Source organism: Ambystoma mexicanum, chromosome 6p (genome assembly GCF_040938575.1).
Source record: "Ambystoma mexicanum isolate Mex_15411 chromosome 6p, UKY_AmexF1_1, whole genome shotgun sequence".
NCBI lineage: Eukaryota > Metazoa > Chordata > Amphibia > Caudata > Ambystomatidae > Ambystoma > Ambystoma mexicanum.
The window spans coordinates 787,169,256-787,195,062 of NC_090935.1; the positions used below are offsets into that span (position 1 = coordinate 787,169,256).

The 25,807-nt window shown below is 47.4% G+C and overlaps 1 protein-coding gene across 8 annotated transcripts in view; it reads right to left on the minus strand.

Annotated features, from left to right (window-relative positions):
- Positions 1-25,807, minus strand: part of ERAP1 (endoplasmic reticulum aminopeptidase 1) — a 1,074,730-nt gene that overhangs the window by 215,104 nt on the left and 833,819 nt on the right. For all 8 annotated transcript variants that reach the window (XM_069627669.1, XM_069627672.1, XM_069627670.1 and 5 more), the window contains one exon: positions 3,421-3,582. In XM_069627669.1, coding sequence (XP_069483770.1) covers positions 3,421-3,582 — 162 coding nt within the window. The remainder of the gene's footprint in view (positions 1-3,420; positions 3,583-25,807) is intronic.

Genomic DNA, 25,807 nt, shown 5'->3' on the forward strand with positions numbered 1-25,807 from the left:
GTAAAGAGGCACCTGCTGTTGCTGCGGCTTTAGAATATCTACCCCGTCCACCTCGGGTAGTTCTTCTTTGACCCCTTTGAGCCGGTCGTCCTCTACCTCTTCCGAATGCGGAGTAGAAGCGAAAGGACTTGCCCCTCGCAGAGGTTCCTGTGGGACGAAAAGGAGTCTGACGGATTGCAGCTCCTAGGGATTTTGCTGCAGCTTTTGAAGTTTGCAGTTTCTCTAAACTGTCATCCGCCTTTTTCCCCGAACAAAGAAGAGCCATCGAATGGCATGTTCAAGAGTCTGGCTTGCACATCTGGGGCAAAACCCGACCTTCTCAACCAAGCAAATCTCCTGGTTGAAGTACTTGCCGCCATTGCTCTGCTGATACTGTCAGCCGAGTCAATGCCCGTCTGGAGGGATTCGCACATAGCGCCTTTACCGTCCTGTATAATATTCAGGAACGCATCCCTTTCTTCTCCCTCCGGGATGCAGTCAGCCGCTGTAGAAGCACACTCCCAAAGTGTATGGCTGAACCTAGCAAGGGTGCAAGTAGCATTAACAGACTTTAACGCCATGCTACATGCTGAAAAGACTTTCTTTGCCATAGCATCATATTTTTTATCGTCACTGTCCTGTGGGACTGTAGGGTAAGCCGTCTTGACATCGGTAGAGGATGCTGCTTGTACCACCAGACTTTCTGGGGATGGGTGTTTAGACAAAAACTCTGGGTCTGTGGAAGATACCCTGTACTTTGTAGACAGTTTTTTATTTACTGCAGGTATTACATCTGGGGTTTCCCAGTTTGTCATGATCTTTCTCTGAAGAGCTTTATGAAAAGGCACCACAGGATCCTCTTGTGGGCCTTTGTCAAGAATATCCGTGAGGTCATCTTGTTGGAAAGATTGTGAAGGTGCAGACCACCCCATGAACTCTGTAATTCTGGCCATTAAGGCTCTGTAGGGGGTTTCAGCATGCTCCCCCGGGTCTGGCTTAGCAAACTCCACCTCAGGGGAAGTGTCTAACCCACTTGCCTCATGTAAAGAATCATGAAGATCTTTTAATCTGCGCTCTTCAGAGGAAAATTCCTCTCTGACTGGGGTTACAGGTCCCTGTAACTCAAATATGTCTTGTTCAGACAATTCACCCTCTTCTAAAATTGAGGATATAGTTCTCAATTGTTCTGAGCTCATAAAGGGAGTAAATCCCATTTCCAAGGCAGAGGGTGCCGAACTTGTCATTATTGGCCTCGAAAGCGTCGATGTCGTCGACGCCGACATCGAAGGCTTCGAGCGTGGCGTCGAAAACAGAGGTGGAGGCCTCGAGGACCTCGAAAGAATTGGAATTCTACTCGACAATATCGACGCCATCGACGTCGAGGGCCTGGGGATAGTCACTGGATGTGTAGTAACCGTGACTTTTCTTGGCGTCGACGCCGGTGTCGAGGCCGGCGTCGAGTCGACAGACCCGTGTGTCGAAGGTCCCCTCGACAACGGCGTCGAAGACATCGACGTCGACGGGACCTTCGTCGACGGCGTCGACGGAACCTTCGAGGAAGGTTTGGAGGTCATAGTCCTGCTCGAGGGTTCGAAACGCGCTCGAGAGGTTTCTTTCGCCGGGTACTGCGACTCGCGGCGTTTTTGACCTTCGGGTCTTTCGACCAGAGCATCGCTCTCGGCAGTCTTCGAGGGGGTCGAGGCCGCTTTCTCGAAGACGCTCATCATATTCTTTCGGAATTCCTCCCATTCAGCCCGGGAACTATGTTTCGTGGGGCAAGGGATTCTTTTTGGCGAAACAGAGGAAGAGGAAGACGGAGAAGGGGATCTTCGACGTCTCCTCTTCGAGTGCTTCGATCTTGAGGAGTGATGAGACCCACTCCAAGACCTGGAGCGCGAATGGTGACGAGGAGACGAATGTCTCGACTTCGTCGACGAAGAAGAAGCTTTAAAAGTCTTACCTTTCTCCAGCTTCCCCCTACGCTCCTTCAGGGCCTTAGCTGTCATGGACATACAGTCCTCGCATTCCGAACAATGGTGTTCAGCTCCCAAGCACCACAGACAAATTCTGTGAGGATCGGTCAACGACATCTTTTTCCCACAATCTCGGCATTTTTTGAAGCCGGATCGAGGAGTTGTCGGTTCCGACGAGGAAGCCATCGAGTACGGGTCGAATAACTCGAGGTAAATAGGATTATTCTGACTAAGAACTGAGCAACGGTATTCCGAGGCACCGAGTAAGCGCGGAAAAACGGAACTGAGCAACGGACGCTGCGCGCGGCCTTTATAGGCAGGATGACATCGAACGTCGATACGGCGGCTGTCGAGGGACATCGACTCGAAGGACGTCGACGCGCAGCGCCCTCTAGAGAAAAATTTTTCCGAGGCCAGCAGAGCTGGAAGGAGATATCTAAGATGAGGAATACGTCGGAGGACACAATCCCTTCGAATAAGAGACTTTTTGTGGGAAAGAGACTTTGGTGCAAAAGCCGCGGATATCTATGTTATGAACTGCATCCCCGTGCTAGAGAAGCCAGAGTGTGTGCGAAGCTTGAATGTGCCACCATGTCCCGTGCTGAAAATGAGGCGAAGGGAAGCTAACTGCTCAACTATCCTGACATATTGTTTCTTGGACACTTTTCTTTTGCATACATCATTTTCCCACACTATTTGATTTTAGAGTAAGGATTGGCAATAGGTTTTTTTAGTATGGGCCCTTTTATTTTGATAGAGACTCCACATCGACTGCGTTATTATTATTTGATGGTCGCAGCTTGCTCCCATTCTTAGATTTAAGGCTAGATAGGCATTTAACCAACCCATTGAAGTTCAATAAACAAACTTGAACTGTGATCACTTGTGTCTGTCTCCACTGATTGATACCATGCCTTCCTTACACATGACTCTGTATATGTAGTAAGGATGTCACTTCTGTCAACAGAGGCACCACTTATACCATGAAATATTTGGCTCGGAGCTGCACGATACCACTTAGTGGCTGTGAAACAGTCTTCGGACCAGTCTGCGCCTGGGTGGTATTTCAAAGATGAGGAATCTGTGGGTGGAAAGTATCCACTAGACGCTTTATAAGACCATGCTTAATCCCTTTTCTGCTACACAAGAAAAAGTACACATTTTGCTTAATAGTAAATTACATAGTATAAGATTACAGATCAGTCAAAACAGTAGCCAATGAGTTGTCAAGGAAGGGATGCCCAATTTACATCATGCAGCAAAGTCCTCAGCAGACTTGTAATTGTATTTACATTGCAGTATTCCACAGCCCCACGTTTAGTCAGAACTCAAAGTGACATAGCTCCACTAGCACAGCACAACAGATTCTTCAACTAAAATCTCTACTCCAAAGCAGGAGAACTACTAATGTCCAATTGTTTTTCCAATTCTATCTCATACAATACAATGAAAAATGTTGAGTACTCACCACTGAAGTTTGTCTTTGTTTCTGGTGAAGGCCAAAGCAAATTCAATTTGATTTTTCTCTGCCGAGTTCAGGCTTGTTTTATATTGTTGAAAAAGGAAATCCCAGCCATCTATATGTTGAGCTCCTGTTGCATAAACTGCCATTTTAACATCTCGAGGCAAGCTATAAAAATGCGGACATTAAATTATCAATAATACTTTTGAAATATTTTGTCTTTCTTCACAATCCCACAACTATTCCTCTAAATAAGTAAATGCAAGTCAATATGTTTTCACATTTTCAGAACAGATGTTGTTTGGCACTCTATTATGTACTCGGGTTGTTTAATCAGTATATGTTTGTCGGCATCAATCACAAAGTATTTGTATCTGAACTTGCCTCCTTAAATGCTGTTCTACAGGTTCATGATTCCCATCACGTGTGCTATAAACCATCAATAGCTTTATTGCAGATGCTCAGATTAGCTTTTTATTTGTATTTAAATGTTTATCAAATTACTATTGTGAAATCACATTGAAACACCATGTGAACAATGTTATCCTAACGATGACCCAGAATATAATGAAACAATAAATATACACAAGGGTGTCACATCTTTCATCTTCTTCCATATTTCATTTTCTAAAAAAGACAAAAGATAGAACACCATTTACAAGTTTTCTATTGACCAATTATCCCCTTTTTAATTGTAAACACATTGCCTTCTAATTTAACAGTGACAACAAATGCAGAGGTTTGGCAGGAATCAACAGGTAACTTCATAAAACATTTGCAATGGAACAAATGCATTTTAAGCCAGCATAAATATGAAATGAATACTTACCAGGGGAGTCATTATGAGGTTGGAGATATTTCCTTTTTTAGAAATACCAAATTGGGTAAGAACATAACTGCACACAGTATTTCAGTATGGGTGGATAGCTCAAGTGTAATGTGCTCACTTCGGGAACAGGATAATGCTATGCCGTGCAACAGGGATTCAATACCCGGTCAGGCTGACTCTGCCCTTCATTCTCCGGTCTGAATTATAGATCCATGTTTTGGATTTGAAAAAGGTGAATATCTGGAGTTTAGTGGATCCAATTTCGGAAATGTTACCAGTGTGCACCAGTGCAAAGTAACACTACTGGTAGGCAAAAAGCTGTTCAATCTATGAAGACAATGGGCCTCATTGTAAGAGAGCTGGTCTGGGAATAAAGGTGCCAGTAACAAATTACTGGCACTTTATCCGGACCGGCTCACTTCGAGTCTGCCAGTAGGGGCACTGAACAACCGACAGGCATGATCTGCCGGAAGGTCAGGGCCCTACCGGCAGGGCTTTCACTGAAGCACTGGCACCGTTACTAACTGTCCATGCAAACTTACTATACCGCCACCGCATGTGATATCCCAGTAGCATCGGGATGTCAGGCGGAGGTAACGGTAATACGAGGATGCCAGCAACTCCGGCAACCTCATAATGAGGGCCAGTGTCAAGATATGCATCCTAAGTGTCTTCTTTTTGGGTTTTCTGAAAACCCACTGGAAAAAATACATTATTTTCACTTTGTTTTTGCATAACAATGCACTTGAAAATTCAAGTGTTTGGATGTGGCCAGACTAGTTACTAGAAAAATGTTGTGAATTTACATGGACGGGGTCAAATATTCCAGAAGACAATGTTTTCTCATTTTCCTATGTATAGCCTCATGAAACCGTAATGATATATTTTTTGCGTTTGTAAAGTGCCCCATACGGGAAACTGCTACAAAGAATGAAGGGTAAACGAGTGAAGGGGGAAAGATTGAAGGAGATACAAAATAATGTGAAAGGGAAAAGAGGGAAGGGGGAAAATAGCAAAGAGGGCAGTAGTTAGTGGAAGGTAAAACAGTCGAAAGGATTGAAATACTTTCCGCAGGTCAGCATCTGCATTCCTGATGGTCCACCTATCAAGTTTTGATAAGCGAAGGGCTCAGTGAAAAGACTACTGGCCAAAAACCTGTGTTGGGTATGGCAATGCCAGTCTCCCTGGCCTTGTCAAGAGGGAAGGTGGACCCCTCTCAGCCAGAGAAGGGAGGCATATCGGGGAGAAATCCAAAGCCAGTCTTATCCCTGAATAGGACAGTAGCAGTTGAGAGGGCCTCGAGAGGGGTCAGAAATGTGAGGCAGACAAATTTGGACTTTTTTTCATAAAATGCCATTTTATTAACTCAAAAGGTTGGATAAACGCCTTACCCTGATGAGGATTTCCCCGTCTAAAATAAACTAAAGGAAACACTCTAACAAAAGGTTTCTGTCACTCACACTTGTACATACAACAACTCAACAAGGTAATATATGGCAGTTCAAACATAACAAAAATAACAGTTATGATTATAACCTAGTAACTGTCTCTCCTTAATCTGAGTGAATTCCCCTTCCCCAGATTCAAGCAGGATTCTATTCAACAGTTACAAAAGGATCAGGAAATCCAGTCTAGCAACAAAGTTCCAATATAGTTCTTTTTGTTCCAATTTGAATTCAACCAACAGTTCAAATATGTTCAACAGGTTTGTCCTCTTTCCACTTGGGACATCAAATTCAAAGCTACTTCTTCTCATAAACCAAGGATACTTCCACAGTTCATTAGGATCAACAAACATGCCTTTGTTAGGATAATTCTGCAACAGTTCACAAAACACTTGTTTCAACAACACCACAGTAATTTAATGACTTTCACCTGGTCCACTCACCTGCCAGGCCTACTACTACAAGGTTCTCTGCCCTAGTGTACTCTCCTGCCAGAACAGAATAAAATGACAAGTACTTCTGAGGTAAAGGTTAGCTTCCAACAAGTTAGTAAAGTCTCTTGCTTTACAACATCAAGCTTCAATATTTCTTCAGGGAAGACAAGCAACACATTGGTGCTGTTTATTACACGCTTGTGATCGTCACTCGCAATGCAGGTTATACATAGGAAGAGACCCTCTCAGGAGCAGCAACTGCTCGATGCACGACAGTGGTCCTGGCGTCTCTGTTCTCCTCCAGATTCGGCTTCTGCTGCAACATGGCGAAATCACGACTACTCCACATCCTTCTACTACTCACTCTAGCCTACACCTTAAGGGGCCTTTTATATCTCCCAGTCTCCCTCGGGTGTGGGTCATGAACACCATTAGGCTGCAACATGCAGTCTCGTGCCTCAGCAGCCCTCTTCTTCGTCCCAATACTTTGGGCATTGAGGGACTTGGAGCCCACCATGTTAAAATCAGATTTTATAATGGAATGTTCAATACCCAATTAATTTTTCTCCTTAATTATATTCCCTGAAGGAGTATTATAAGGATTCAATGAAGTGTCTGGTTTTCCGGAGAATTATGGTTTTCATAATCTAAGTTGGTAATAAAGACTCATCTTTAATATTCCCCTGGGAGTCATATGAGCTTTCATCTCCCTGTATGTCAGTGACTTTAAAAGGGGGTTTCTTACTCCCAATACATAACTGGTTATGATTGTTTTCACTCATATTCAGATAGATCGTTCTGGGAAATAAAAGCTCTCTGACAGCAAGCCATTATATATTTTGATATTACTGATATTTCCTTTTTAAGGAAGACAAATACTGGATCTCACATAGGGAAAAAGTCATCTCGGGCCCATCTCTTCTCAGGTGATACTCTTGGCTAATACCAGCCCCAGGGTCAGCAACAGGAAGTGGCTGCCTTCCCCTTGCCACCTGGAAGGAGACTTTAGTTAGGGTCCTTGTGAGGATTCCGGAGGATTCATCACAGCCCCAATTCCTAACCCCCCCTTGTGCCAGCATGTATTTTTGCAGTACACCTTTGTCTCACGCTGTACCTCCTACGCAAGAGGACTGTCAGTGTCTTTGTTTTTTCTAGGAAAAACATATTGGAACTGAGCAGCAGAAAGAACCAGCAGAGAGAGAGAGGACTATCACCAAGCACCACTCGTTGTCCCTGCCAGGAAGCCAGAGACTGAGACCCTGGGAAGTCAGAGCAACCCTCAGGCAGCTCTCACTGACTGCAATACAGAGACTGAAGCAAGCTGGAATACAGAAAAAGACATTGGGGAAAAAAACGCACTTTCATGGCAGCGAGGCTGACCGCACTCTGCTTCCCAGCCGCATCTGCAAACAATGTGGGGTTGCAGTCCAACCCTAGACCACTAGAGACTAAAATAAAGGGTCGGAGTCTGCCACAGACTACTCTTACACGGGGGGAATTTAGACACATCTCCCTAACACGAACTAAGACGATGGACATTCCCGGGCCACCATCAAACAGGGAAAAGGGACAGGGTCTGAACGTTATTTAATACTTTGCCTGATTGTAACAACTCCCAGGTGGGGAAGACATGATCAGATTGGTCAGGGAAAGGGAGCCAATGGCAGAAAAAGGTGAATACTGAAGTGGGTAACAGGAAGGGGTAGATTTTTTCGGGTTACGTCAGAGAAGGATGAGGTGGCAGACCAAGAGATCAACAGGGGGAAGTAAGGAGAAACAGAGTGTGGAGGTGATTTCTGTAGAAGGTGAAGAATTCATAAGTGAGTGAAATGATACTGCCTTGTGAGTGTGCATGAGAGTGTAATGGGTCACATTAAGAAAGGAAGTGTAGGGTGTGTATGTGAAGTATCTGAGTGAGTGAAAGGTGGGTGTCTGAGTAGTAGTAGTTTGAGGGAGGATGGAACGTAGGATGTAGTAGTGAGAAGGAGGGAGTAGTAGTGTGAAGTGTAAGTAGTAGAGTGGAGGAAGGAGAAGTGTGGAGGAGGGAGGTGTGGAGTGGAGGAGGGAGGAAGGGAGGGGTAATTTTGTAGAGCATGTAGTAACATCAAAGGATAAGGGCGAGGCCTAGAAGAAGCGAGCGACATCAGAGGTGCAAAAGAGGAGAAGGAAGAGTGTAGAGGCAAGTGTCGTTGGAGGAGAGGTAGGCAGAGGTATGAAGAATCCTGCAGATCCCTCAATAAAACCCTGCCTACAAGTCTCCTCCCAGGTGGCCAGGAGGGGCAGGGGGGGCCATCAGACGCTTCCTGCTCCCAACCCAGTGGGTGGTGTACTGGGGGAGGATCACCTAGGTGTAGACAAGGCCCAGGTAAGTGGGGAGAATCCGTGGGGTGAGACGAAGTAAATCTGAAGGGGATGTTACCACTATGCCATAAGAGGTTATAGCATATTGCCATTTTAATATCTCTCAACCGCCTGTTAAATCTAAGGTGGTAAAACCTAAGGTTGTGACATCTGAACCTATTATACTAAAAGAAAGAATAGAATTATTTTGGTCCTTAAAAGTAAATGTCCTCCTCAATTCACTACAAGGAACAGAGAAAGTCTTGCCTTTTCTACACCATCTTCCTCTAATAGAGTTGAAATCTACCCTAACAATACACAAGTAGTAGAAAATTCTAACTTTAAGAAAGTAAACTACATGTCCCAGAATACCATAGGGACTGAGAAGAAGAAGAGGGCTGAAGAAGCATGCAGAAGTGGAGGACAGCCAATTAGGCCCGACAGCCTTTGCAAAGGTCAGGCAACTGAAATTAATGGGCTACACCTGAAAACCATTGCCCCACCTATGAGGCATAAAAGGCTGAAGCAGGAGAGGGAAGAAGGAAGGAGCTGGAGCAAGAGCTGGAAGGCTGGCAGTAGTAGCAGAAACAGAAGAGCATGAGACTGGCAGTTCATGAGGAAGTGTGATAACCAAAAGGGTGCCAGGAGATGGAGACAGCACATTTCACCTGCAAGTTCTGAGAGGGTCCTGTGTTCACAAACTGTGGATGCACTGAGAAAACGTGCTGAGAGTGAAGATATTCTCAGGTGCGCCGAGTGGCTGTAATTGCAAAGCCACGACTGTGCTGGAGAAAACCCGAGGGCCGAAGCGAGACGCAAGCCGACGGACAAAGGAGTGAAGGAGACTCCCGGTTGGCATGGCCGGACCTGAGACACCTGTGCTGCAGAGGTGTGTGGAATGGGAAGCACCCCGCAACCGCAGTGTTCCTGAAGCCGGTGAGTGAAGCTTGGCGTTCAGGTTCACTTCGAAAAACTTGCTGGTAACTGTTACCAGCTCTAAAGTGACTCGCTTAAGAGGGAAAGCGAGTATAAACTGTTCGTCATTGAGAAAGTATTGCGAAAAATGGAAATGTATAATGCGCACTTTTAGTAAAAGTCCCAGTGCTCGCTTGAGAAGAAAAGCATTTAATTTCCCATTGTTGAACTGTTAATGTTGCCTGAGTGGTTGTGCGTTTATTTGTTTGTACATTTGTAAAGCACACGCAGCCCAAAGGCATCTAGGCGCTAAGACTTATGAAGATGGTTACTACAAGTTTTTTTTAGGAGCTTCATGAACATACATATGCAATGGAGCATTTAAACGTTACACATTGGAGATTACATGCTGACTTAGAAACCGAGGATAACAACAGATACAATGACTGTAGGCTAGGTATGCATAGTATTATTCCTGGTGGCAGCAGAGGTGTCCATATACAGGCTGTGAGCCGAAAGGCAAGGTGTCTGTTGTGTAAGGTCAAGCCTATATAATAGGGTTTTTAGATTTTTCCTGAATGACTAGAGGGATGTGTTGCTTATTAGTTTTTTTAAAATACTTTATTTTTGGAGTTTACACACACAAACATACACATTTGCACCAACCAGGTGCAGTCGTAACAGTTTCAACTTAGATTCTTCACTGCTCAAGTTCTCCCCACCCCTGATGCCCGACTTAACAGTTATTTATTGTTTACTTGTCCTCAATAATTTAGTCTTCCACCTGCGGCTTTGCTGGTCAAAACCTTTCCTCCCTCTACGTTTATGTAGCTTGAGTTTGCGAATTTGAAGTCTCAGCGCTGTTTAGCAAGTATGCTATGTATGGACCCCAGATGTCAGGGGGTCGTGCATGCAGTGGTAGTGTCCTTATAAATTCAGTGTCCATATCTTGACAATACAAAAGAACAAGTTACTTCTTACCTTGTAACGTTCTTGCGACGGGATGTTCCTCCGACGTATTCCTCATCTTAGATATCTCCTTCCAGCTCTGCTGGCCTTGGAACATTTTTTCTCTAGAGGGCGCTGCGCGTCGACGTCCTTCGAGTCGATGTCCCTCGACAGCCGCCGTATCGACGTCATCCTGCCTATAAAGGCCGCGCGCAGCGTCCGTTGCTCAGTTCCGTTTTGTAGCCCACAGTATTACTGTCTGGACTAGACTAATCACCCTGAAGGAGCGTAAACTGCAACAACAAGGGAAGTAGAACTGCGGGGATGGATGGGAGGGTCGATGAGGAATACGTCGGAGGAACATCCCGTCGAAAGAACGTTACAAGGTAAGAAGTAACTTGTTCTTCGAAGGGATTGTGTCCTCCGACGTATTCCTCATCTTAGATAGGCTCCCATAGCAGTATTCTATATTCGGAGGAGGGAGTACTGACTTCACGCTGTCTTCTATTGATGAATAGAATGTAGTACAGCCCTTCTAAACCTAGTCTCTTGACTGGAGGAGGAATCCAAATTGTAAAAACGTGTAAAGGTATGGACAGACGACCATGTAGCGGCCGCACAGATGTCTTTAACCGGCACGCCTCTTTTGAGGGGCGATGAAGCTGCAATACCTCTGGTCGAATGAGCCCTAAGGTTTTGAGGGGGCTCTTTCCCTGCCAGTTTATAACATTCCAGAATGGCTAGAATGATCCATCTGGAAATGGTCTGCTTAGTTATTGGTAACCCCAGCTTGTGACCTGTGTAACCTACAAACAGCTGGTCTGCCTGTCTTATCCTGGCTAGTCTACTAATGTAAAAACTTAAAGCCCTCCTAGGGTCTAGTCTGTGTAACCTCTCTTCCTCTTTCCCCGGGTGAGGAGGAGGATAGAAAGATGGTAGGGTAATCTTCTGAGTGATATGGAATTCAGAAACCACCTTTGGGAGGAAATTAGGCTTCACTTGCAGGACAACTTTGTCTTTGTGAAAGATTGTATGAGGGGGTTTACAAGAAAGAGCTTGTAATTCGCTCACCCTTCTAGCAGATGTAAGTGCTATTAATAAAACAGTTTTAAGGGTAAGGAATCTTAACGAACAAGAATGGAGAGGTTCGAAAGGTGTACCCATCAGGAAAGTTAGTACTAAGTTTAAATCCCATAGGGGAACTTGGAAAGGTCTTGGGGGATAAACATTGGTTAACCCCTTTAGAAACTGTATTACCAAGGGTAATTTGAAATAGGATGGTTCTTCCGCAGTACGCTTAAAGATGGATAGCGCTGCGAGATAGCCCTTAATGGTGCCAACTTGAAGGCCTGAATTTGCCAAATATAGTAGGAAGGACAAAACCATTGGTGTACCACATGAAAATGGGTCGATATTCTGTTCTCTACACCAGCTGCAAAATCTGTTCCAAGGGCAGCGGTATAAAGACTTTGTTGCTGGCATCCTTGCCGAAAGCAACACCTCCATAACATCATCAGGGAGGTCCCAATCCTTGTACCTCAGCCGTTCAGAAGCCAAGCGTGAAGGTTGAGGGTTTTGATGTCTGGATGGAGAACCTGACCTCCCTTCTGTGAGAGTAGGTTCTCTCTGAGTGGAAGTCGAATTGGAGGGCAGATGGACAAGTCTAGAAGGTCCGGGTACCACGTTCTCCTGGCCCAATCCGGGGCAATTAGGATCATGGTTCGACGGAATCTTCTCAACCTCCTGATCATTTGAGGAATGACAGGGACCGGTGGGAACGCGTACAGAAGCGGAAACTCCCAGTCCACTATGAACGCGTCTCCCAGAGCTCCTCTCGGAGGAAATTCCCTTGAGCAGAACAGGTTGCATTTCCTGTTTAGGCTGGTGGCGAACAGATCTACCTGAGGGGTTCCCCAAAGGGCGAAGATCTCTTGAAGGACTTCCTGAGCTAGCTCCCACTCGTGGGAGACTGTGTTCTGCCTGCTCAGAGCGTCCGCTGTCAAGTTCTTCTCTCCGGCTAGGTGAACTGCCGATAGAGAGATTCCTTCTTGGATTGCCCAAAACCAGAGCTGCATCGCCTCTCTGCACAGGGGTAGTGATCCTACGCCTCCTCTTTTGTTGAGGTAATGCATGGGCACCGTGTTGTCCGTCATTATCAGGACGTCCTTCCCTTGTACAGCTGGCAGGAAAGCCTTCAACGCAAGTCTGATGGCTCTCAGCTCTAACAGGTTGATGTGTAGTCTGGACTCCGATGGAGACCAACGACCGCTGATGGTCAAATCGTTGGCGTGGGCTCCCCACCCCGTGAGTGAGGCATCCGTGACCACTGTTATCTCCGGCCAGGGTTGCCAAAACTGTTCTCCTTTCAGAATGTTCTCCTGACAGGCCCACCACTGAAGGTCTCGAGCTACTCTGTCGGGAACCTGAAGAAGATCTGTCATTCTCCCTGAGAATTGTGACCACTGAGTCCTCAGTGCCCACTGGAGGGATCTCATTCTCAGGCGAGCCTCTGGCACAAGGAAAATGCAGGATGCCATGAGGCCTAGCAACCTCAAAAAGTCGAAGGCTGGGAGACGTTGGGCATGCTGGAACTTGGTAACCATCTGTAGAATATCTTGAGCCCTCACCTCTGATGGCGAGGCTTTTCCCAGGGAAGTATCCAGGATCGCTCCTATGAACTGGAGTCTCTGCGATGGTATCATTTGTGACTTCTTTAAATTGAGGGAGAAGCCCAGTCTGTGAAGGAAGTGGCACACGTGATTTAGCTGGATCTGAGCTTGCTCCGGAGAAACAGCCCTGATCAGCCAATCGTCCAGGTAAGGGTAGACGTGAATCCCTTCCCTCCTTAGGCTTGCAGCCACTACCGACATTAACTGGTGAAGACCCTCAGGGCGGAGGTCAGCCCAAATGGCAGCACTCGAAATTGATAGTGAGAGTTGCCAATTGCGAACCTCAGGTATTTCCTGTGTTTGAGATGGATAGGCACATGGAAATAAGCGTCCTGAAGGTCCAGAGATACCAACCAGTCCTGAAACTGAAGGGCCTGGAGGATCTGAGAAAGAGTGACCATCTTGAATTTGTCTTTTCTGAGGAATTTGTTCAATTCTCGCAAGTCCAAGATGGGTCTCAGTCCTCCGTCTTTCTTCGGAATGAGAAAGTAAGGGGAGTACCAGCCCTTGTTCCTCTCCGCTACAGGTACCGGTTCTATGGCACCTTTCTCTAGCAGGTCCAAAATTTCCTGCAAGAGGAGCGGATCTGGAGCTTTCTGAGAGCTGATCCCCGGTGGATGACTCTGAGGTATACGTAGGAAAGGCAGGCAGTAACCTTGGGCGACTGTTTCCAATGCCCAAGCATCTGACGTGATAGCCTGCCATACCGCCAGATGTTGAGTCAACCTGCCTCCTACAGGTGTCCCGTGAGGGGAGTCCTCAGAGTGGTTTTGGGGCGGCTGATGCAGATGCCGATGGTAAAGAGGCACCTGCTGTTGCTGCGGCTTTAGAATATCTACCCCGTCCACCTCGGGTAGTTCTTCTTGGACCCCTTTGAGCCGGTCGTCCTCTACCTCTTCCGAATGCGGAGTAGAAGCGAAAGGACTTGCCCCTCGCAGAGGTTCCTGTGGGACGAAAAAGGAGTCTGACGGATTGCAGCTCCTAGGGATTTTGCTGCAGCTTTTGAAGTTTGCAGTTTCTCTAAACTGTCATCCGCCTTTTTCCCGAACAAAGAAGAGCCATCGAATGGCATGTTCAAGAGTCTGGCTTGCACATCTGGGGCAAAACCCGACCTTCTCAACCAAGCAAATCTCCTGGTTGAAGTACTTGCCGCCATTGCTCTGCTGATACTGTCAGCCGAGTCAATGCCCGTCTGGAGGGATTCGCACATAGCATCTTTACCGTCCTGTATAATATTCAGGAACGCATCCCTTTCTTCTCCCTCCGGGATGCAGTCAGCCGCTGTAGAAGCACACTCCCAAAGTGTATGGCTGAACCTAGCAAGGGTGCAAGTAGCATTAACAGACTTTAACGCCATGCTACATGCTGAAAAGACTTTCTTTGCCATAGCATCATATTTTTTATCGTCCCTGTCCTGTGGGACTGTAGGGTAAGCCGTCTTGACATCGGTAGAGGATGCTGCTTGTACCACCAGACTTTCTGGGGATGGGTGTTTAGACAAAAACTCTTGGGTCTGTGGAAGATACCCTGTACTTTGCAGACAGTTTATTTACTGCAGGTATTACATCTGGGGTTTCCCAGTTTGTCATGATCTTTCTCTGAAGAGCTTTATGAAAAGGCACCACAGGATCCTCTTGTGGGCCTTTGTCAAGAATATCCGTGAGGTCATCTTGTTGGAAAGATTGTGAAGGTGCAGACCACCCCATGAACTCTGGCCATTAAGGCTCTGTAGGGGGTTTCAGCATGCTCCCCCGGGTCTGGCTTAGCAAACTCCACCTCAGGGGAAGTGTCTAACCCACTTGCCTCATGTAAAGAATCATGAAGATCTTTTAATCTGCGCTCTTCAGAGGAAAATTCCTCTCTGACTGGGGTTACAGGTCCCTGTAACTCAAATATGTCTTGTTCAGACAATTCATCCTCTTCTAAAATTGAGGATATAGTTCTCAATTGTTCTGAGCTCATAAAGGGAGTAAATCCCATTTCCAAGGCAGAGGGTGCCGAACTTGTCATTATTGGCCTCGAAAGCGTCGATGTCGTCGACGCCGAAGGCTTCGAGCGTGGCGTCGAAAACAGAGGTGGAGGCCTCGAGGACCTCGACAGAATTGGAATTCTACTCGACAATATCGACGCCATCGACGTCGAGGGCCTGGGGATAGTCACTGGATGTGTGGTAACCGTGACTTTTCTTGGCGTCGACGCCGGTGTCGAGGCCGGCGTCGAGTCGACAGACCCGTGTGTCGAAGGTCCCCTCGACAACGGCGTCGAAGACATCGACGTCAACGGGACCTTCGTCGACGGCGTTGACGGAACCTTCGAGGAAGGTTTGGAGGTCATAGTCCTGCTCGAGGGTTCGAAACGCGCTCGAGAGGTTTCTTTCGCCGGGTACTGCGACTCGCGGCGTTTTTGACCTTCGGGTCTTTCGACCAGAGCATCGCTCTCGGCAGTCTTCGAGGGGGTCAAGGCCGCTTTCTCGAAGACGCTCATCATATTCTTTCGGAATTCCTCCCATTCAGCCCGGGAACTATGTTTCGTGGGGCAAGGGATTCTTTTTGGCGAAACAGAGGAAGACGGAGAAGGGGATCTTCGACGTCTCCTCTTCGAGTGCTTCGATCTCGAGGAGTGATGAGACCCACTCCGAGACCTGGAGCGCGAATGGTGACGAGGAGACGAATGTCTCGACTTCGTCGACGAAGAAGAAGCTTTAAAAGTCTTACCTTTCTCCAGCTTCCCCCTACGCTCCTTCAGGGCCTTAGCTGTCATGGACATACAGTCCTCGCATTCCGAACAATGGTGTTCAGCTCCCAAGCACCACAGACAAATTCTGTGAGGATCGGTCAACGACATCTTTTTCCCACAATCTCGGCATTTTTTGAAGCCGGATCGAGGAGTTGTCGGTTCCGACGAGGAAGCCATCGAGTACGGGTCGAATAACTCGAGGTAAATAGTATTATTCTGACTAAGAACTGAGCAACGGTATTCCGAGGCACCGAGTAAGCGCGGAAAAACGGAACTGAGCAACGGACGCTGCGCGCGGCCTTTATAGGCAGGATGACGTTGAACGTCGATACGGCAGCTGTCGAGGGACATCGACTCGAAGGACGTCGACGCGCAGCGCCCTCTAGAGAAAAAATTTTCCGAGGCCAGCAGAGCTGGAAGGAGATATCTAAGATGAGGAATACGTCGGAGGACACAATCCCTTCGAATGTCTTTTTTCCAGGCTACGAGTGTGGGAACTGGGCCGCAGCCCCATGTCATAGCAAACTTCCTACGTGCCAGCACCATGAGAAGGGCTGCTAGTTTTCGTGATGCGGGCTGCAGGTACTTGGTCAACCCTAAGATGGCCACCAACGGGAGCGGGGACATCTCCTCTCTTAATATGTCAGCTGTTGTTTGTAAAACAGCAGTCCAGAATTGATGTATCTCGGGGCAGTTCCAGGCAAGGTGGAAGAAATCTGCATTTGCGGCATTACATCTTTCGCATTGTGCCGACAGCTCTGGATGGTGTCTGTGTTTTCTGGCTGGGGTGTAGTAGGTTTGGTGCACAAAGTTGAAGTGGATTTGCTTGAAACAAGTGTTTATGGCGACTTTCTGGGTTTGACGAAGGATGTGAGCCCAATCCTCTTCAGGTATTGTAGCTTCAGTGGGTGTTTCCCATTTTAACTTCACACAGGGATCGATAGTTACTGTGTATGTTAGTAGGGACTTATATAACAGTGACGGTATTCTCCCCTCGCCTTTCGCCTGAATTACATTGTGTAGTAGGTCCCATGTCACTGGCTGTTTGGGGAACGATGGGAACAGGGCTTGTAGGGTGTGGCGTAGTTTAAAGTAGAGGAACGTGTCGAGTGAGGTAGTGCCTCCCCTATCTTTGGCCATCTGTGGGGTTATGAAAGTGCCTTCAGGGAAGAGGTCACCAAAGGATTGGATGTTAACTTTGTCTAGCCATACAAGAAATACTTTTTCGGTTGTGAGTGGGATGCCTGGGATGAATTTAATTGGCAGTAGGGGGGAGAACCTTATTTTTGCATCATACTTCCGTGAAATCTTCTTCCAGATTGCATAAGTGGATAGGACTCTGTTCAACGTATTGTGTGGTACCGGGATGTGGCTGATGATGACAGCTCTCAGCAAGTTGGGGGATGCGAGAGCCCGCTCCACCTGTACGTGCGGGCGGATGAAGTGTATTGTATAGCAGTGACTTAGAAATTGTGCCTGGGCCGCCCAGTAGTATTTCTCTATATCTGGGAGTGCAAGGCCGCCACCCGATGTTGGTAATGTTAGTGTTGCGTAGGCTAACCGTGCTGGCTTCCCCGCCCACAGTAGTTCCAGAATGAGGCTTTTGACTTTTTGGAAAAAGGATTTTGGAAGGAGCAATGGTATATTTGTGAATAAATGAAGGAGTTTGGGGAGAATAATCATTTTGGTCAGTGAGGTTCTACCCCAGAGTGCTAGTGGGAGATACTTCCATCTGTGAACCCGTTCCTGCAGGGAGCTTAGTGTTGTCTCGTAGTTGTCTTTATATATATCATTGTGGCTGAGGGACATGTAGATACCTAGGTACCGGACCTTTGCGCTTTCCCACTTAAAGCCATGATCGTCTGCGAACTTAGTGGTGTTCGGAGTCAGTGGGAATATTACTGATTTCGAATGATTGGTTTTGAGGCCAGAGATATGGCTAAACTTAGTCACTTCCCGCATTATTGGGTTGAGGTTAGTTTGAGGGTCATTGATAAATAACATGACATCGGCAGCATAAAGGGAGACCACTAGTTTATGGGGTCCTAGCATAAGACCTCTGTGCAATTGGTAGGATCTTAGTCTTGAGGCTAGGGGTTCCATCACTAAGGCAAAGATGAGAGCTGATAGGGGGCAGCCCTGTCTGGTCCCACGTTCTAATTCGATGCTGGGGGATCTTGTGTTCCCCCGAGTAATGTAGGATTGTGGGTTGTTGTAAAGCAGCGAGACCAGTTTGATAAAGAAGTTCCCCAGTCCCATTTGTTTTAGCGTTGCGAAGATGTTGGGCCATTCGACCGAGTCGAATGCCTTCTCGGCGTCAAGTAAAATGGCTATTGCCTGTTGTGTTGGATCGAGTGCTTCTATAACGCCGAATAGCCTTCTGATGCCGTAGGTCATCCTGCGCCCTGGGATAAAGCCGGCTTGATCGCCAAGTACCAGTGCTGGTATGAGAGGGAGTAGGCGTGATGCTAGAATTTGGGCCAGAATCTTGTTGTCGAGGTTGATCAAGGAAATCGGTCTGTAGGATGCACAGTCTTCCGAGGGTTCACCTTCTTTGTGTAGTACTATCACGTTGGCTTCTCGCAGTGTGGGTTGGAGAATCCCTTGATCTATGGATTCTTCGTAGATTTGAAGTAATAGAGGGGCTATGGTGGCCGCATAGGCTTTGTAAAATTCTCCTGTAAGCCCGTCGTGGCCTGGTGCTTTGGTGTTCGGGAGATGTTTCATTGCTTCTGGAATTTCTTCTTGTGTTATGGGTGCATGTAGGGGTTCGCGTAGATCATTAGCTACCCAGTACAGTTTGAAGTCTTGCAGTGTATCGGCGTTTATGCTTCCCTTGGAGCTATATAGGTCTTGGTAGAAGTTACAGAACACGTTAACTATTCCTTCTTCCGTGTAGACTAGTGTTCCATGTGCATCTTTGATGCGTTCCACGCGGGTAGGTTTTTTGTCAATTGTTAGTAGGCGGGCCAGTAGTGGTCCCGGTTTCTGACCCTCACCATATTGACAGATCTGATGCCTGTGCCCTAGGAATTTCAGCTCGCGCTCAGCCGTTTCTTTAAACTTTAGCAGTTCTTCCTTTAGGTCAGCTTGGGTCTGTGGTTCGTTAGAGGTGGTGCACTTGAGTTCGAACTCTTTCAGGCATTGTTCACTACTGGCCAGTTCGCGGTGAATCAGTTTTAAGATACTGTTCTCTTTTGCCATGCATATTCCGTGAATGTAGCACTTTAGTGTTTCCCATATGGTGCCAGCAGAGCCGACGGAGTCCTGATTTAGCTCCAAGAATGTTATGATTTCCTGTTGTAGCTCTGCTGCGAACACGGAGTCTGCTAGTGAACCTGGCTTGAATCTCCAATTGAGACCTGGTGCTGTAGTGCCAGATAGCGTGAACTCTAGCATTACCATCGAGTGGTCTGAGAAGGATCGTGGGAGAATTTGACCAAGTCCCCAGCTGAATGGACTGTGAGCTGATGCCAGAATGTAATCTATGTGGGAGCTGGTATTGTGGACGGCTGAGTGGAACATATATTCTCTTGCGTCTCGGTTGGAGTGTCTCCACGTGTCAGCTAGATCGAATGTATGGCAGATTTCCTTGACCTGAAGCCTTGCTTTAGATGACCTAACAGACGTGTTGTGAGATTTATCGGTTCTGCGGTCCATTGGTGTGTTGAGATCCGCTCCCCAGATGATCGTCGCTGAGTTGACCCTCCCCAACTGTGTCATGACCAAGTTGAAGTTATCTGGTCCGTCTGTATTGGGAGAATACGAGTTCACTAGGACTACTTCTTTTCCTCCTAGGATTACTTTCACCAGCAGGGCTCTTCCCTCTGTATCTTTCTTCGATTCGATCAAGCGGAAATTAGCTCTCTTCTCGATTAGGATTGCAACCCCTCCTGCATAGGAGTATGATGAAAAGTACCTATGGCATCCCTAGGACTTGGCCCAGTGTTGTTCCGAGGTTGATAGAAGATGGGTCTCTTGTAGCTTGGTATCCACAAAATTAGAACCTGGGTTGGGAATCGAGACCTCAAATCTTCCCCATCATTGTATCACACTCAAATTCGGGTCACATCCATTTTGGTATTGCTTCTCTTTAGGAATTAATCCATGGTTTTTAAATTGCTGAGTTTGTGCCTTCAGGGTTCCGCACAGTTTGAAGTTTATTTTCTACGTTGTTTTCCAGATAAACAGTTAAATCTTTATTTGCGTTTTTTGGAATTTACAAATGTGACTCGAATTTGAGTGCGATACAAAAAAATCTCTTGTAGCATGGCCACGTTAATTTTGTGTCTCCGGAGGTATTAGAGGATTCTCCTGGTTTTTGCTGGTTGGTTGCCACCCCAAATATTCCAGGTGGCAATTCTAAACAGCGTTACCGGAAGATGGGTTGATGGTTGGCGTGACGCGGTCGGCGGGTTTCGGCTGGAGCCTGTTTGGGTTAGATGCTTTGGTGGAGGAGCTGGCTTCGAAGTTTAGTTTCCTTTGGGATTTATCGGTTTTCCCCATGTTCAACACTGAGGTAATTACTGTTCGCACTTGGGTATTTGCCAGCTACAAAACAGAGTATTAACTTGACGTAGACACCAGCGAATGGCAGTTTGCCTTAGCGCTGTGGGCAAGTTGTGAGGACTGGTTGTGGGCTTTGCATGTTCTGGTTAGTCTGTACCCAGGATAGATCTGGGTATTGCACGGTATCCTCGTTGCTGGATGGTGCGGAGTTGAGGCTCCTAGGGCAGTTGTTCCCAGAACTGCACGTTTTCCAAGTGTAGCCATCCGGGTGTTTGAGGTGTGTTGTTTCACTGTGTCAGTGGATATTGCTTGTGACAGCTTGCTGTGGTTTCAGTGAAGCGTGGGTCGCGACTCCCAGGCTGAGGCAGGTTCCGCTTTCAGTTCTTGTAAGGCTTGGTGTGCCTGGGAGTGTGATTCTCTGCTCTTGCACGGGTTGTTATCCTCTGTCCCTGATTGATGGGCAGGTTGTTGGTTATGCCTGTTCGTGTTTGATGCCTGAGGGCAGGGACCTCCTCTGTTCTGTGTGTGAGGGTTGAGCCGGTTATGAGGCCATTGCACTGTTTGTCCTTGCTGCCCGCATGGACCTCTGCATGTGGTGAGGCAGGGTAACGATTGCGTGGCTTATAGGCATGGGTGGCCGTGCGGGTTAGATAGGAGCTGCTGGAAGGGCCGCTCTGCCATGTGGTTTGTTTGTTGTTGGTGGCGATGGCGTCTTGCCTTGCAGGGGACCTTAGTGCGCTGCCTTTGCCCCAGAGAGGGGGTCCGCGCCAACCAGGGTGTGGAGCGACCCCGCAGTTGCAAGCAGGTGCTGATGACCCATAGGCGGATCAGGGTGTCTGCAGAGCCGGCCGCTATGTGTACCGACTGGATGGTAGTGCGTGTGCCTGTCTGGGGAGCGGATCATACAGGAGTGGGAGGAAGGGGCGCTCCGCTACCACTGTATGATTCGGATGGTATTGGCGGTGATGGCTATATAGTGTCTTTTCTCTGGGGGGGGTCCGGTAAGGTCGTGGTGTGGAATGTCCCCATGGTCGTAAGTGATTGCAGGTGTCTTGCGGACTCGCGGAGCTTGCCGTGATGGTTGTTGACTGGCTGGCAGTGCGCCCGGCTGTCCGGGGAGCCGAGCACACCCTGGAGTGCTCCTACCTTGGTTTCGTCTGGGGCCAGCCCGGGCGCAGCAGCACCATCACCTCACTCTTCAATGGGCGACGGGTAGGGCTCACTGCAGGCAGCCAGAGCGCTCGCGCCTCTTCAGGCGTCTGGGCAGCGCTTGTTTCCCAGGCCCTCAATGCGTTGTACACAGCGTCCACAGCTAATCTTCTCCGGCACTCGCCTCAGTCTGCGCAGGCCCCTCCCCCGGTGGTTGTCAGCAGCGCCGACGGCGCGGCCCGCACCAGTGGGAGCTCCAGTGCACCGTGGGCGGGTAGGGCTCCGTCGGCTGCACCGCTAATGTCCAGATTCTCGGTTGTTGGCTGTCATCTCGGGCTCTATGTGGGCAGCAGAGCCTGCCGCGAACTTCAGGCGGCAAGGGGCGATCGAAAAGTATGCCACAGAGTGGAGATGTTTCAGGATTAATTGGGAGCTGCACTGAGCTCTTTTAGGGAGCCGGCAGCTTGGGCGGCCCTCTAGCGCCCTCTGTGTCGTTTATTAGTTGAGGGAGTTCCATAATTTAGCTGCAATCACTGGGAAGCTTGAACCTCCTGCTTTCTGACTTCTATATCTAGGTGTGCTAAGCAGGTTGGAGTATGATGACTGAGTAGGTCTGTTAAATTGGGTTTTGCTGATCAGGTTGCTGAAATAAGCGGACGCATTATTCGTGATACATTTGTGTGTGAGCGTAAAGGATTTTAAGTTTGATCCTGTCATGGAATGAGAGCCAATGGATATTCCGCCTAGTTGACGAAATGTGTTCGTTATTAGGAATATTCAGTGGCGCTCTGATGGCGTTATGTTGTATCGTTTGTAGTTTTTTGATATTTCTGATGCTAGTTCCAGCAAATAGGGAGTTACAATAATCAATCCTGGAGAGTATCAAGGCTCTGGCCAGAGTGATGGAGTTGTCTGTAGAAAGGAAGGGTCTGCTAGCTCTTATCAATTTAGCCGTATAGGCAGCGGAGACTATGGCATTGACCTGTCTATTTAAGGTGAGGGACGAGTCAATTTACAACCCGCCCCCCCCGAGTGTTTTTATTTCATTGGCGACCATGATAGTGTTACCGTCAATGTTGAACGATTTGTACTCTTGTGAGAGATTGCTTAGCTTAGATTTGTTTGCGATTAGAATTAGCTCGGTTTTGTCGTCATTGAGACAATTCATTGAGAGCCATCCAGGCCTGGATTGTGAGGTAGATTTTGTTTAGGTTTTTGGAGTCTGTATCATAACATCCGCAAAACAAAAGAGTTGATGGCTGGAAGGTTTAGAATAAATCTTGACCTCTGGCATTGCTCTGGGCAACCCTCCAGACCATCGTTCTTTGCCTGCCAAGCCATTACAAAAGGGGAAAAACAATAGGCAAAACAGGCTTGGTCCCACCCCCAAAGGGGTAGTCCAGCCCGAACTGCTAGGTCACATCCCTTTTGCACGAGACCACAAGCATCCCCAGACATGTTTCAGCCTTGTTGGGCGTCATCAGTGAGGAGTAGCTTGGGTCTCTAGGCCCAGCAGGCAAGGGACCCACGTCTGGGCATACCCTTCCCACTCGGGGTGACAACAGCAAAACAAAAGAGTTGATGGCTGGAAGGTTTAGAATAAATCTTGACCTCTGGCATTGCTCTGGGCAACCCTCCAGACCATCGTTCTTTGCCTGCCAAGCCATTACAAAAGGGGAAAAACAATAGGCAAAACAGGCTTGGTCCCACCCCCAAAGGGGTAGTCCAGCCCGAACTGCTAGGTCACATCCCTTTTGCACGAGACCACAAGCATCCCCAGACATGTTTCAGCCTTGTTGGGCGTCATCAGTGAGGAGTAGCTTGGGTCTCTAGGCCCAGCAGGCAAGGGACCCACGTCTGGGCATACCCGGGGTGGGGCCAAGCCTGATTTGCATATGTTCTTTCCCCTTCTGTAATGGCTTGGCAGGCGAAGAACGATGGTCTGGAGGGTTGCCCCGAGCAATGCCAGTGGTTAAGATTCAGTCTAAACCTTCCAGCCATCACCTCTTTGTTTTTGCTTTGTCACCCCGAGTGGGACGGGTATGCCCAGACGTGGGTCCCGTGCCTGCTGGGCCTAGAGACCCAAGCTACTCCTCACTGATGAGCCCCAACAAGGGCGAAACATGTTTGGGGATGCTTGTGGTCTCGTGCAGAAGGGATGTGACCTAGCAGTTCGGGCTGGACTGCCCCTTTTGGGGTGGGGCCAAGCCTGATTTGCATATGTTCTTTCCCCTTCTGTAATGGCTTGGCAGGCGAAGAACGATGGTCTGGAGGGTTGCCCCGAGCAATGCCAGTGGTTAAGATTCAGTCTAAACCTTCCAGCCATCACCTCTTTGTTTTTGCTGTATCATAACATCCAGCAATCTTTATGAGTATTTGTGTATCAATTGCATAATTAGTATACGTGATACCCATTTTGTTAAGCTTGTCAAATAAGAGCTTAGTGAATGCATTGTATAAGATAGGCGACACGCAGGATCCTTGCGGTACGCCGCAGGTCACCAGTGCAGGGGGGGCTGCTGAGGTGTCTGAAAAGACCCTGCTGGTCCGATTAGAAAGGATTTGATCCATTTAATGGCTTCAGGAGAAAAGTGGGCCGCTGTTTCAAGGTGTTGGCACATGACATCATGATTGACCAAATAAAAAGCTGTGCAGAGGTCTAGCAGGAGGAGGATACACAGGTCGCCTTTATCTTTATATTGGTCCATTTGCGTTTTCAAGTCTAGAAGGGCTGTTTCCGTGCCATGACCCGGTCTGAATCCTGATTGTCTTAGAGCCAAGAGATTATACGTTCCAAGAATTTTTGGATCTGTAGATCAAGGATTTTTAGTAAAAAAGGTACTGTCGTAATAGGATGGATGTTAGTGGGGATGTTGGGGTCTAATGTGGGTTTTTTCAGTAATGGTAGGACCCAAGCTACTTTTAATTCTTTCGGTACTGTGTTAGTGGCAAATGAACTATTGATAAGGCTAGTTACGAAGGGTGCAAATTCAGGCGCACATTCTTTTACCAAGGTTGCAGGGCAAGTGTCGCCCTTGCATCTTGACAGTTTTAGGCCATTAATAATATTAATGGTGTCTGATGTGGACAGTGACTTGAAGGCAAATTTGTTATCCTTGATTAGTTTCGTTGGAGGAATTGTAGTTGGCGAGGTGCAGTTAAGGTTGAGTTTAGATTTTTTTTAGTACTATTTTTTGTTGTAGTAATGAGATTTTGTCTGCTAAGGCATTTTGGATGTTGGAACACCATTGTTCATCTTTGATGGTGTGGTCTAGGGTGGGTGCTGGCGATTCCAGTTCACAGAGAATGGTAAATAATTCTCTGGAACTTGACTGGGCGTTCAAGATTCTTTGATTGTAGACTTCACTCTTTGCTTTAATAATTTCCTTTTTGTAATTATTGACTAGTGTTTGGAAGAGGATTTTGTTCACAGGTGTTGGTGATTTTAGCCAGTTGTTTTCTGCTGACCTTTTGATTGCGCACATGGTATGGAGCTCAGGAGTAAACCAAGAGTTCATATGTGCACTAGGTTTGGCTTTTTTGATTTTCAGCTGGGCTACCTTTACAAAAGCTGCCAGCATAACTTTGTGGTATTGACTGACCAGAGCCAATGGGTCGTTGTCAGAATACGTCAAGTCCAGTAGGGGTGTTAGGGGTGGTAGCATGCTATCTCGGTTAATATTTTTCATGCTTTTGGATGGAGCTGTGGTTACTGATGGGGGATATTTTGCACTTTTAGTGATAATAGTAGTGGAGAAGATTACAGTATTATGATCTGACCAAGGCGTATGGGTATTAGAGAGGATGTCAGTGACACAATTAGTGTCAGCTATCCAATTTAAGGTACGTCCTTTTTCATGGGTAGGGGAGCAAATTCTTTGAGTAACACCTTGGGCTTTCATGGAATTGGCCAGGAGGCCTGCATGGATATAGTGTGGGTCATTCAGGCCTAAGTTGAAGTCGCCCAGAATGATGGCTTTAGAGTGAGGTTTCATAGTATGTGCCAGAAGTGAGGTGATGTCTTCAAATGTGGAAATAGCGCCTGGGGGCCTGTAGACAATATGTAGTGTGAGAGTGTACGTATGTGTAAGAGAGATTTTGAGAGTGATAACTTAACCTTCGGTGAAGGGGGGTTAAATAGAGGTTCTTGTGTTCAAGGCTTTCTTGGCTAGTAGGGCTACTCCGTCACCTTTTGCTGTTATTCTATCCTTCCTAAAGATGGAATAACCCTCTGGGATGGCTAAGGAAAGATGATGGCCTGAGGCTGTGTGGAGCCATGTTTCTGTGACTGCTAGGAGGTCTAGGTCATTGGTTTTGATGATGTCTGCAATATCCAAGGCATGGGCAGTGATAGATCTGACATTGATGAGCACCTTTTGGATGTAGGGTCTCATTGCCGTTGCTTAGGATCTTGGTAAG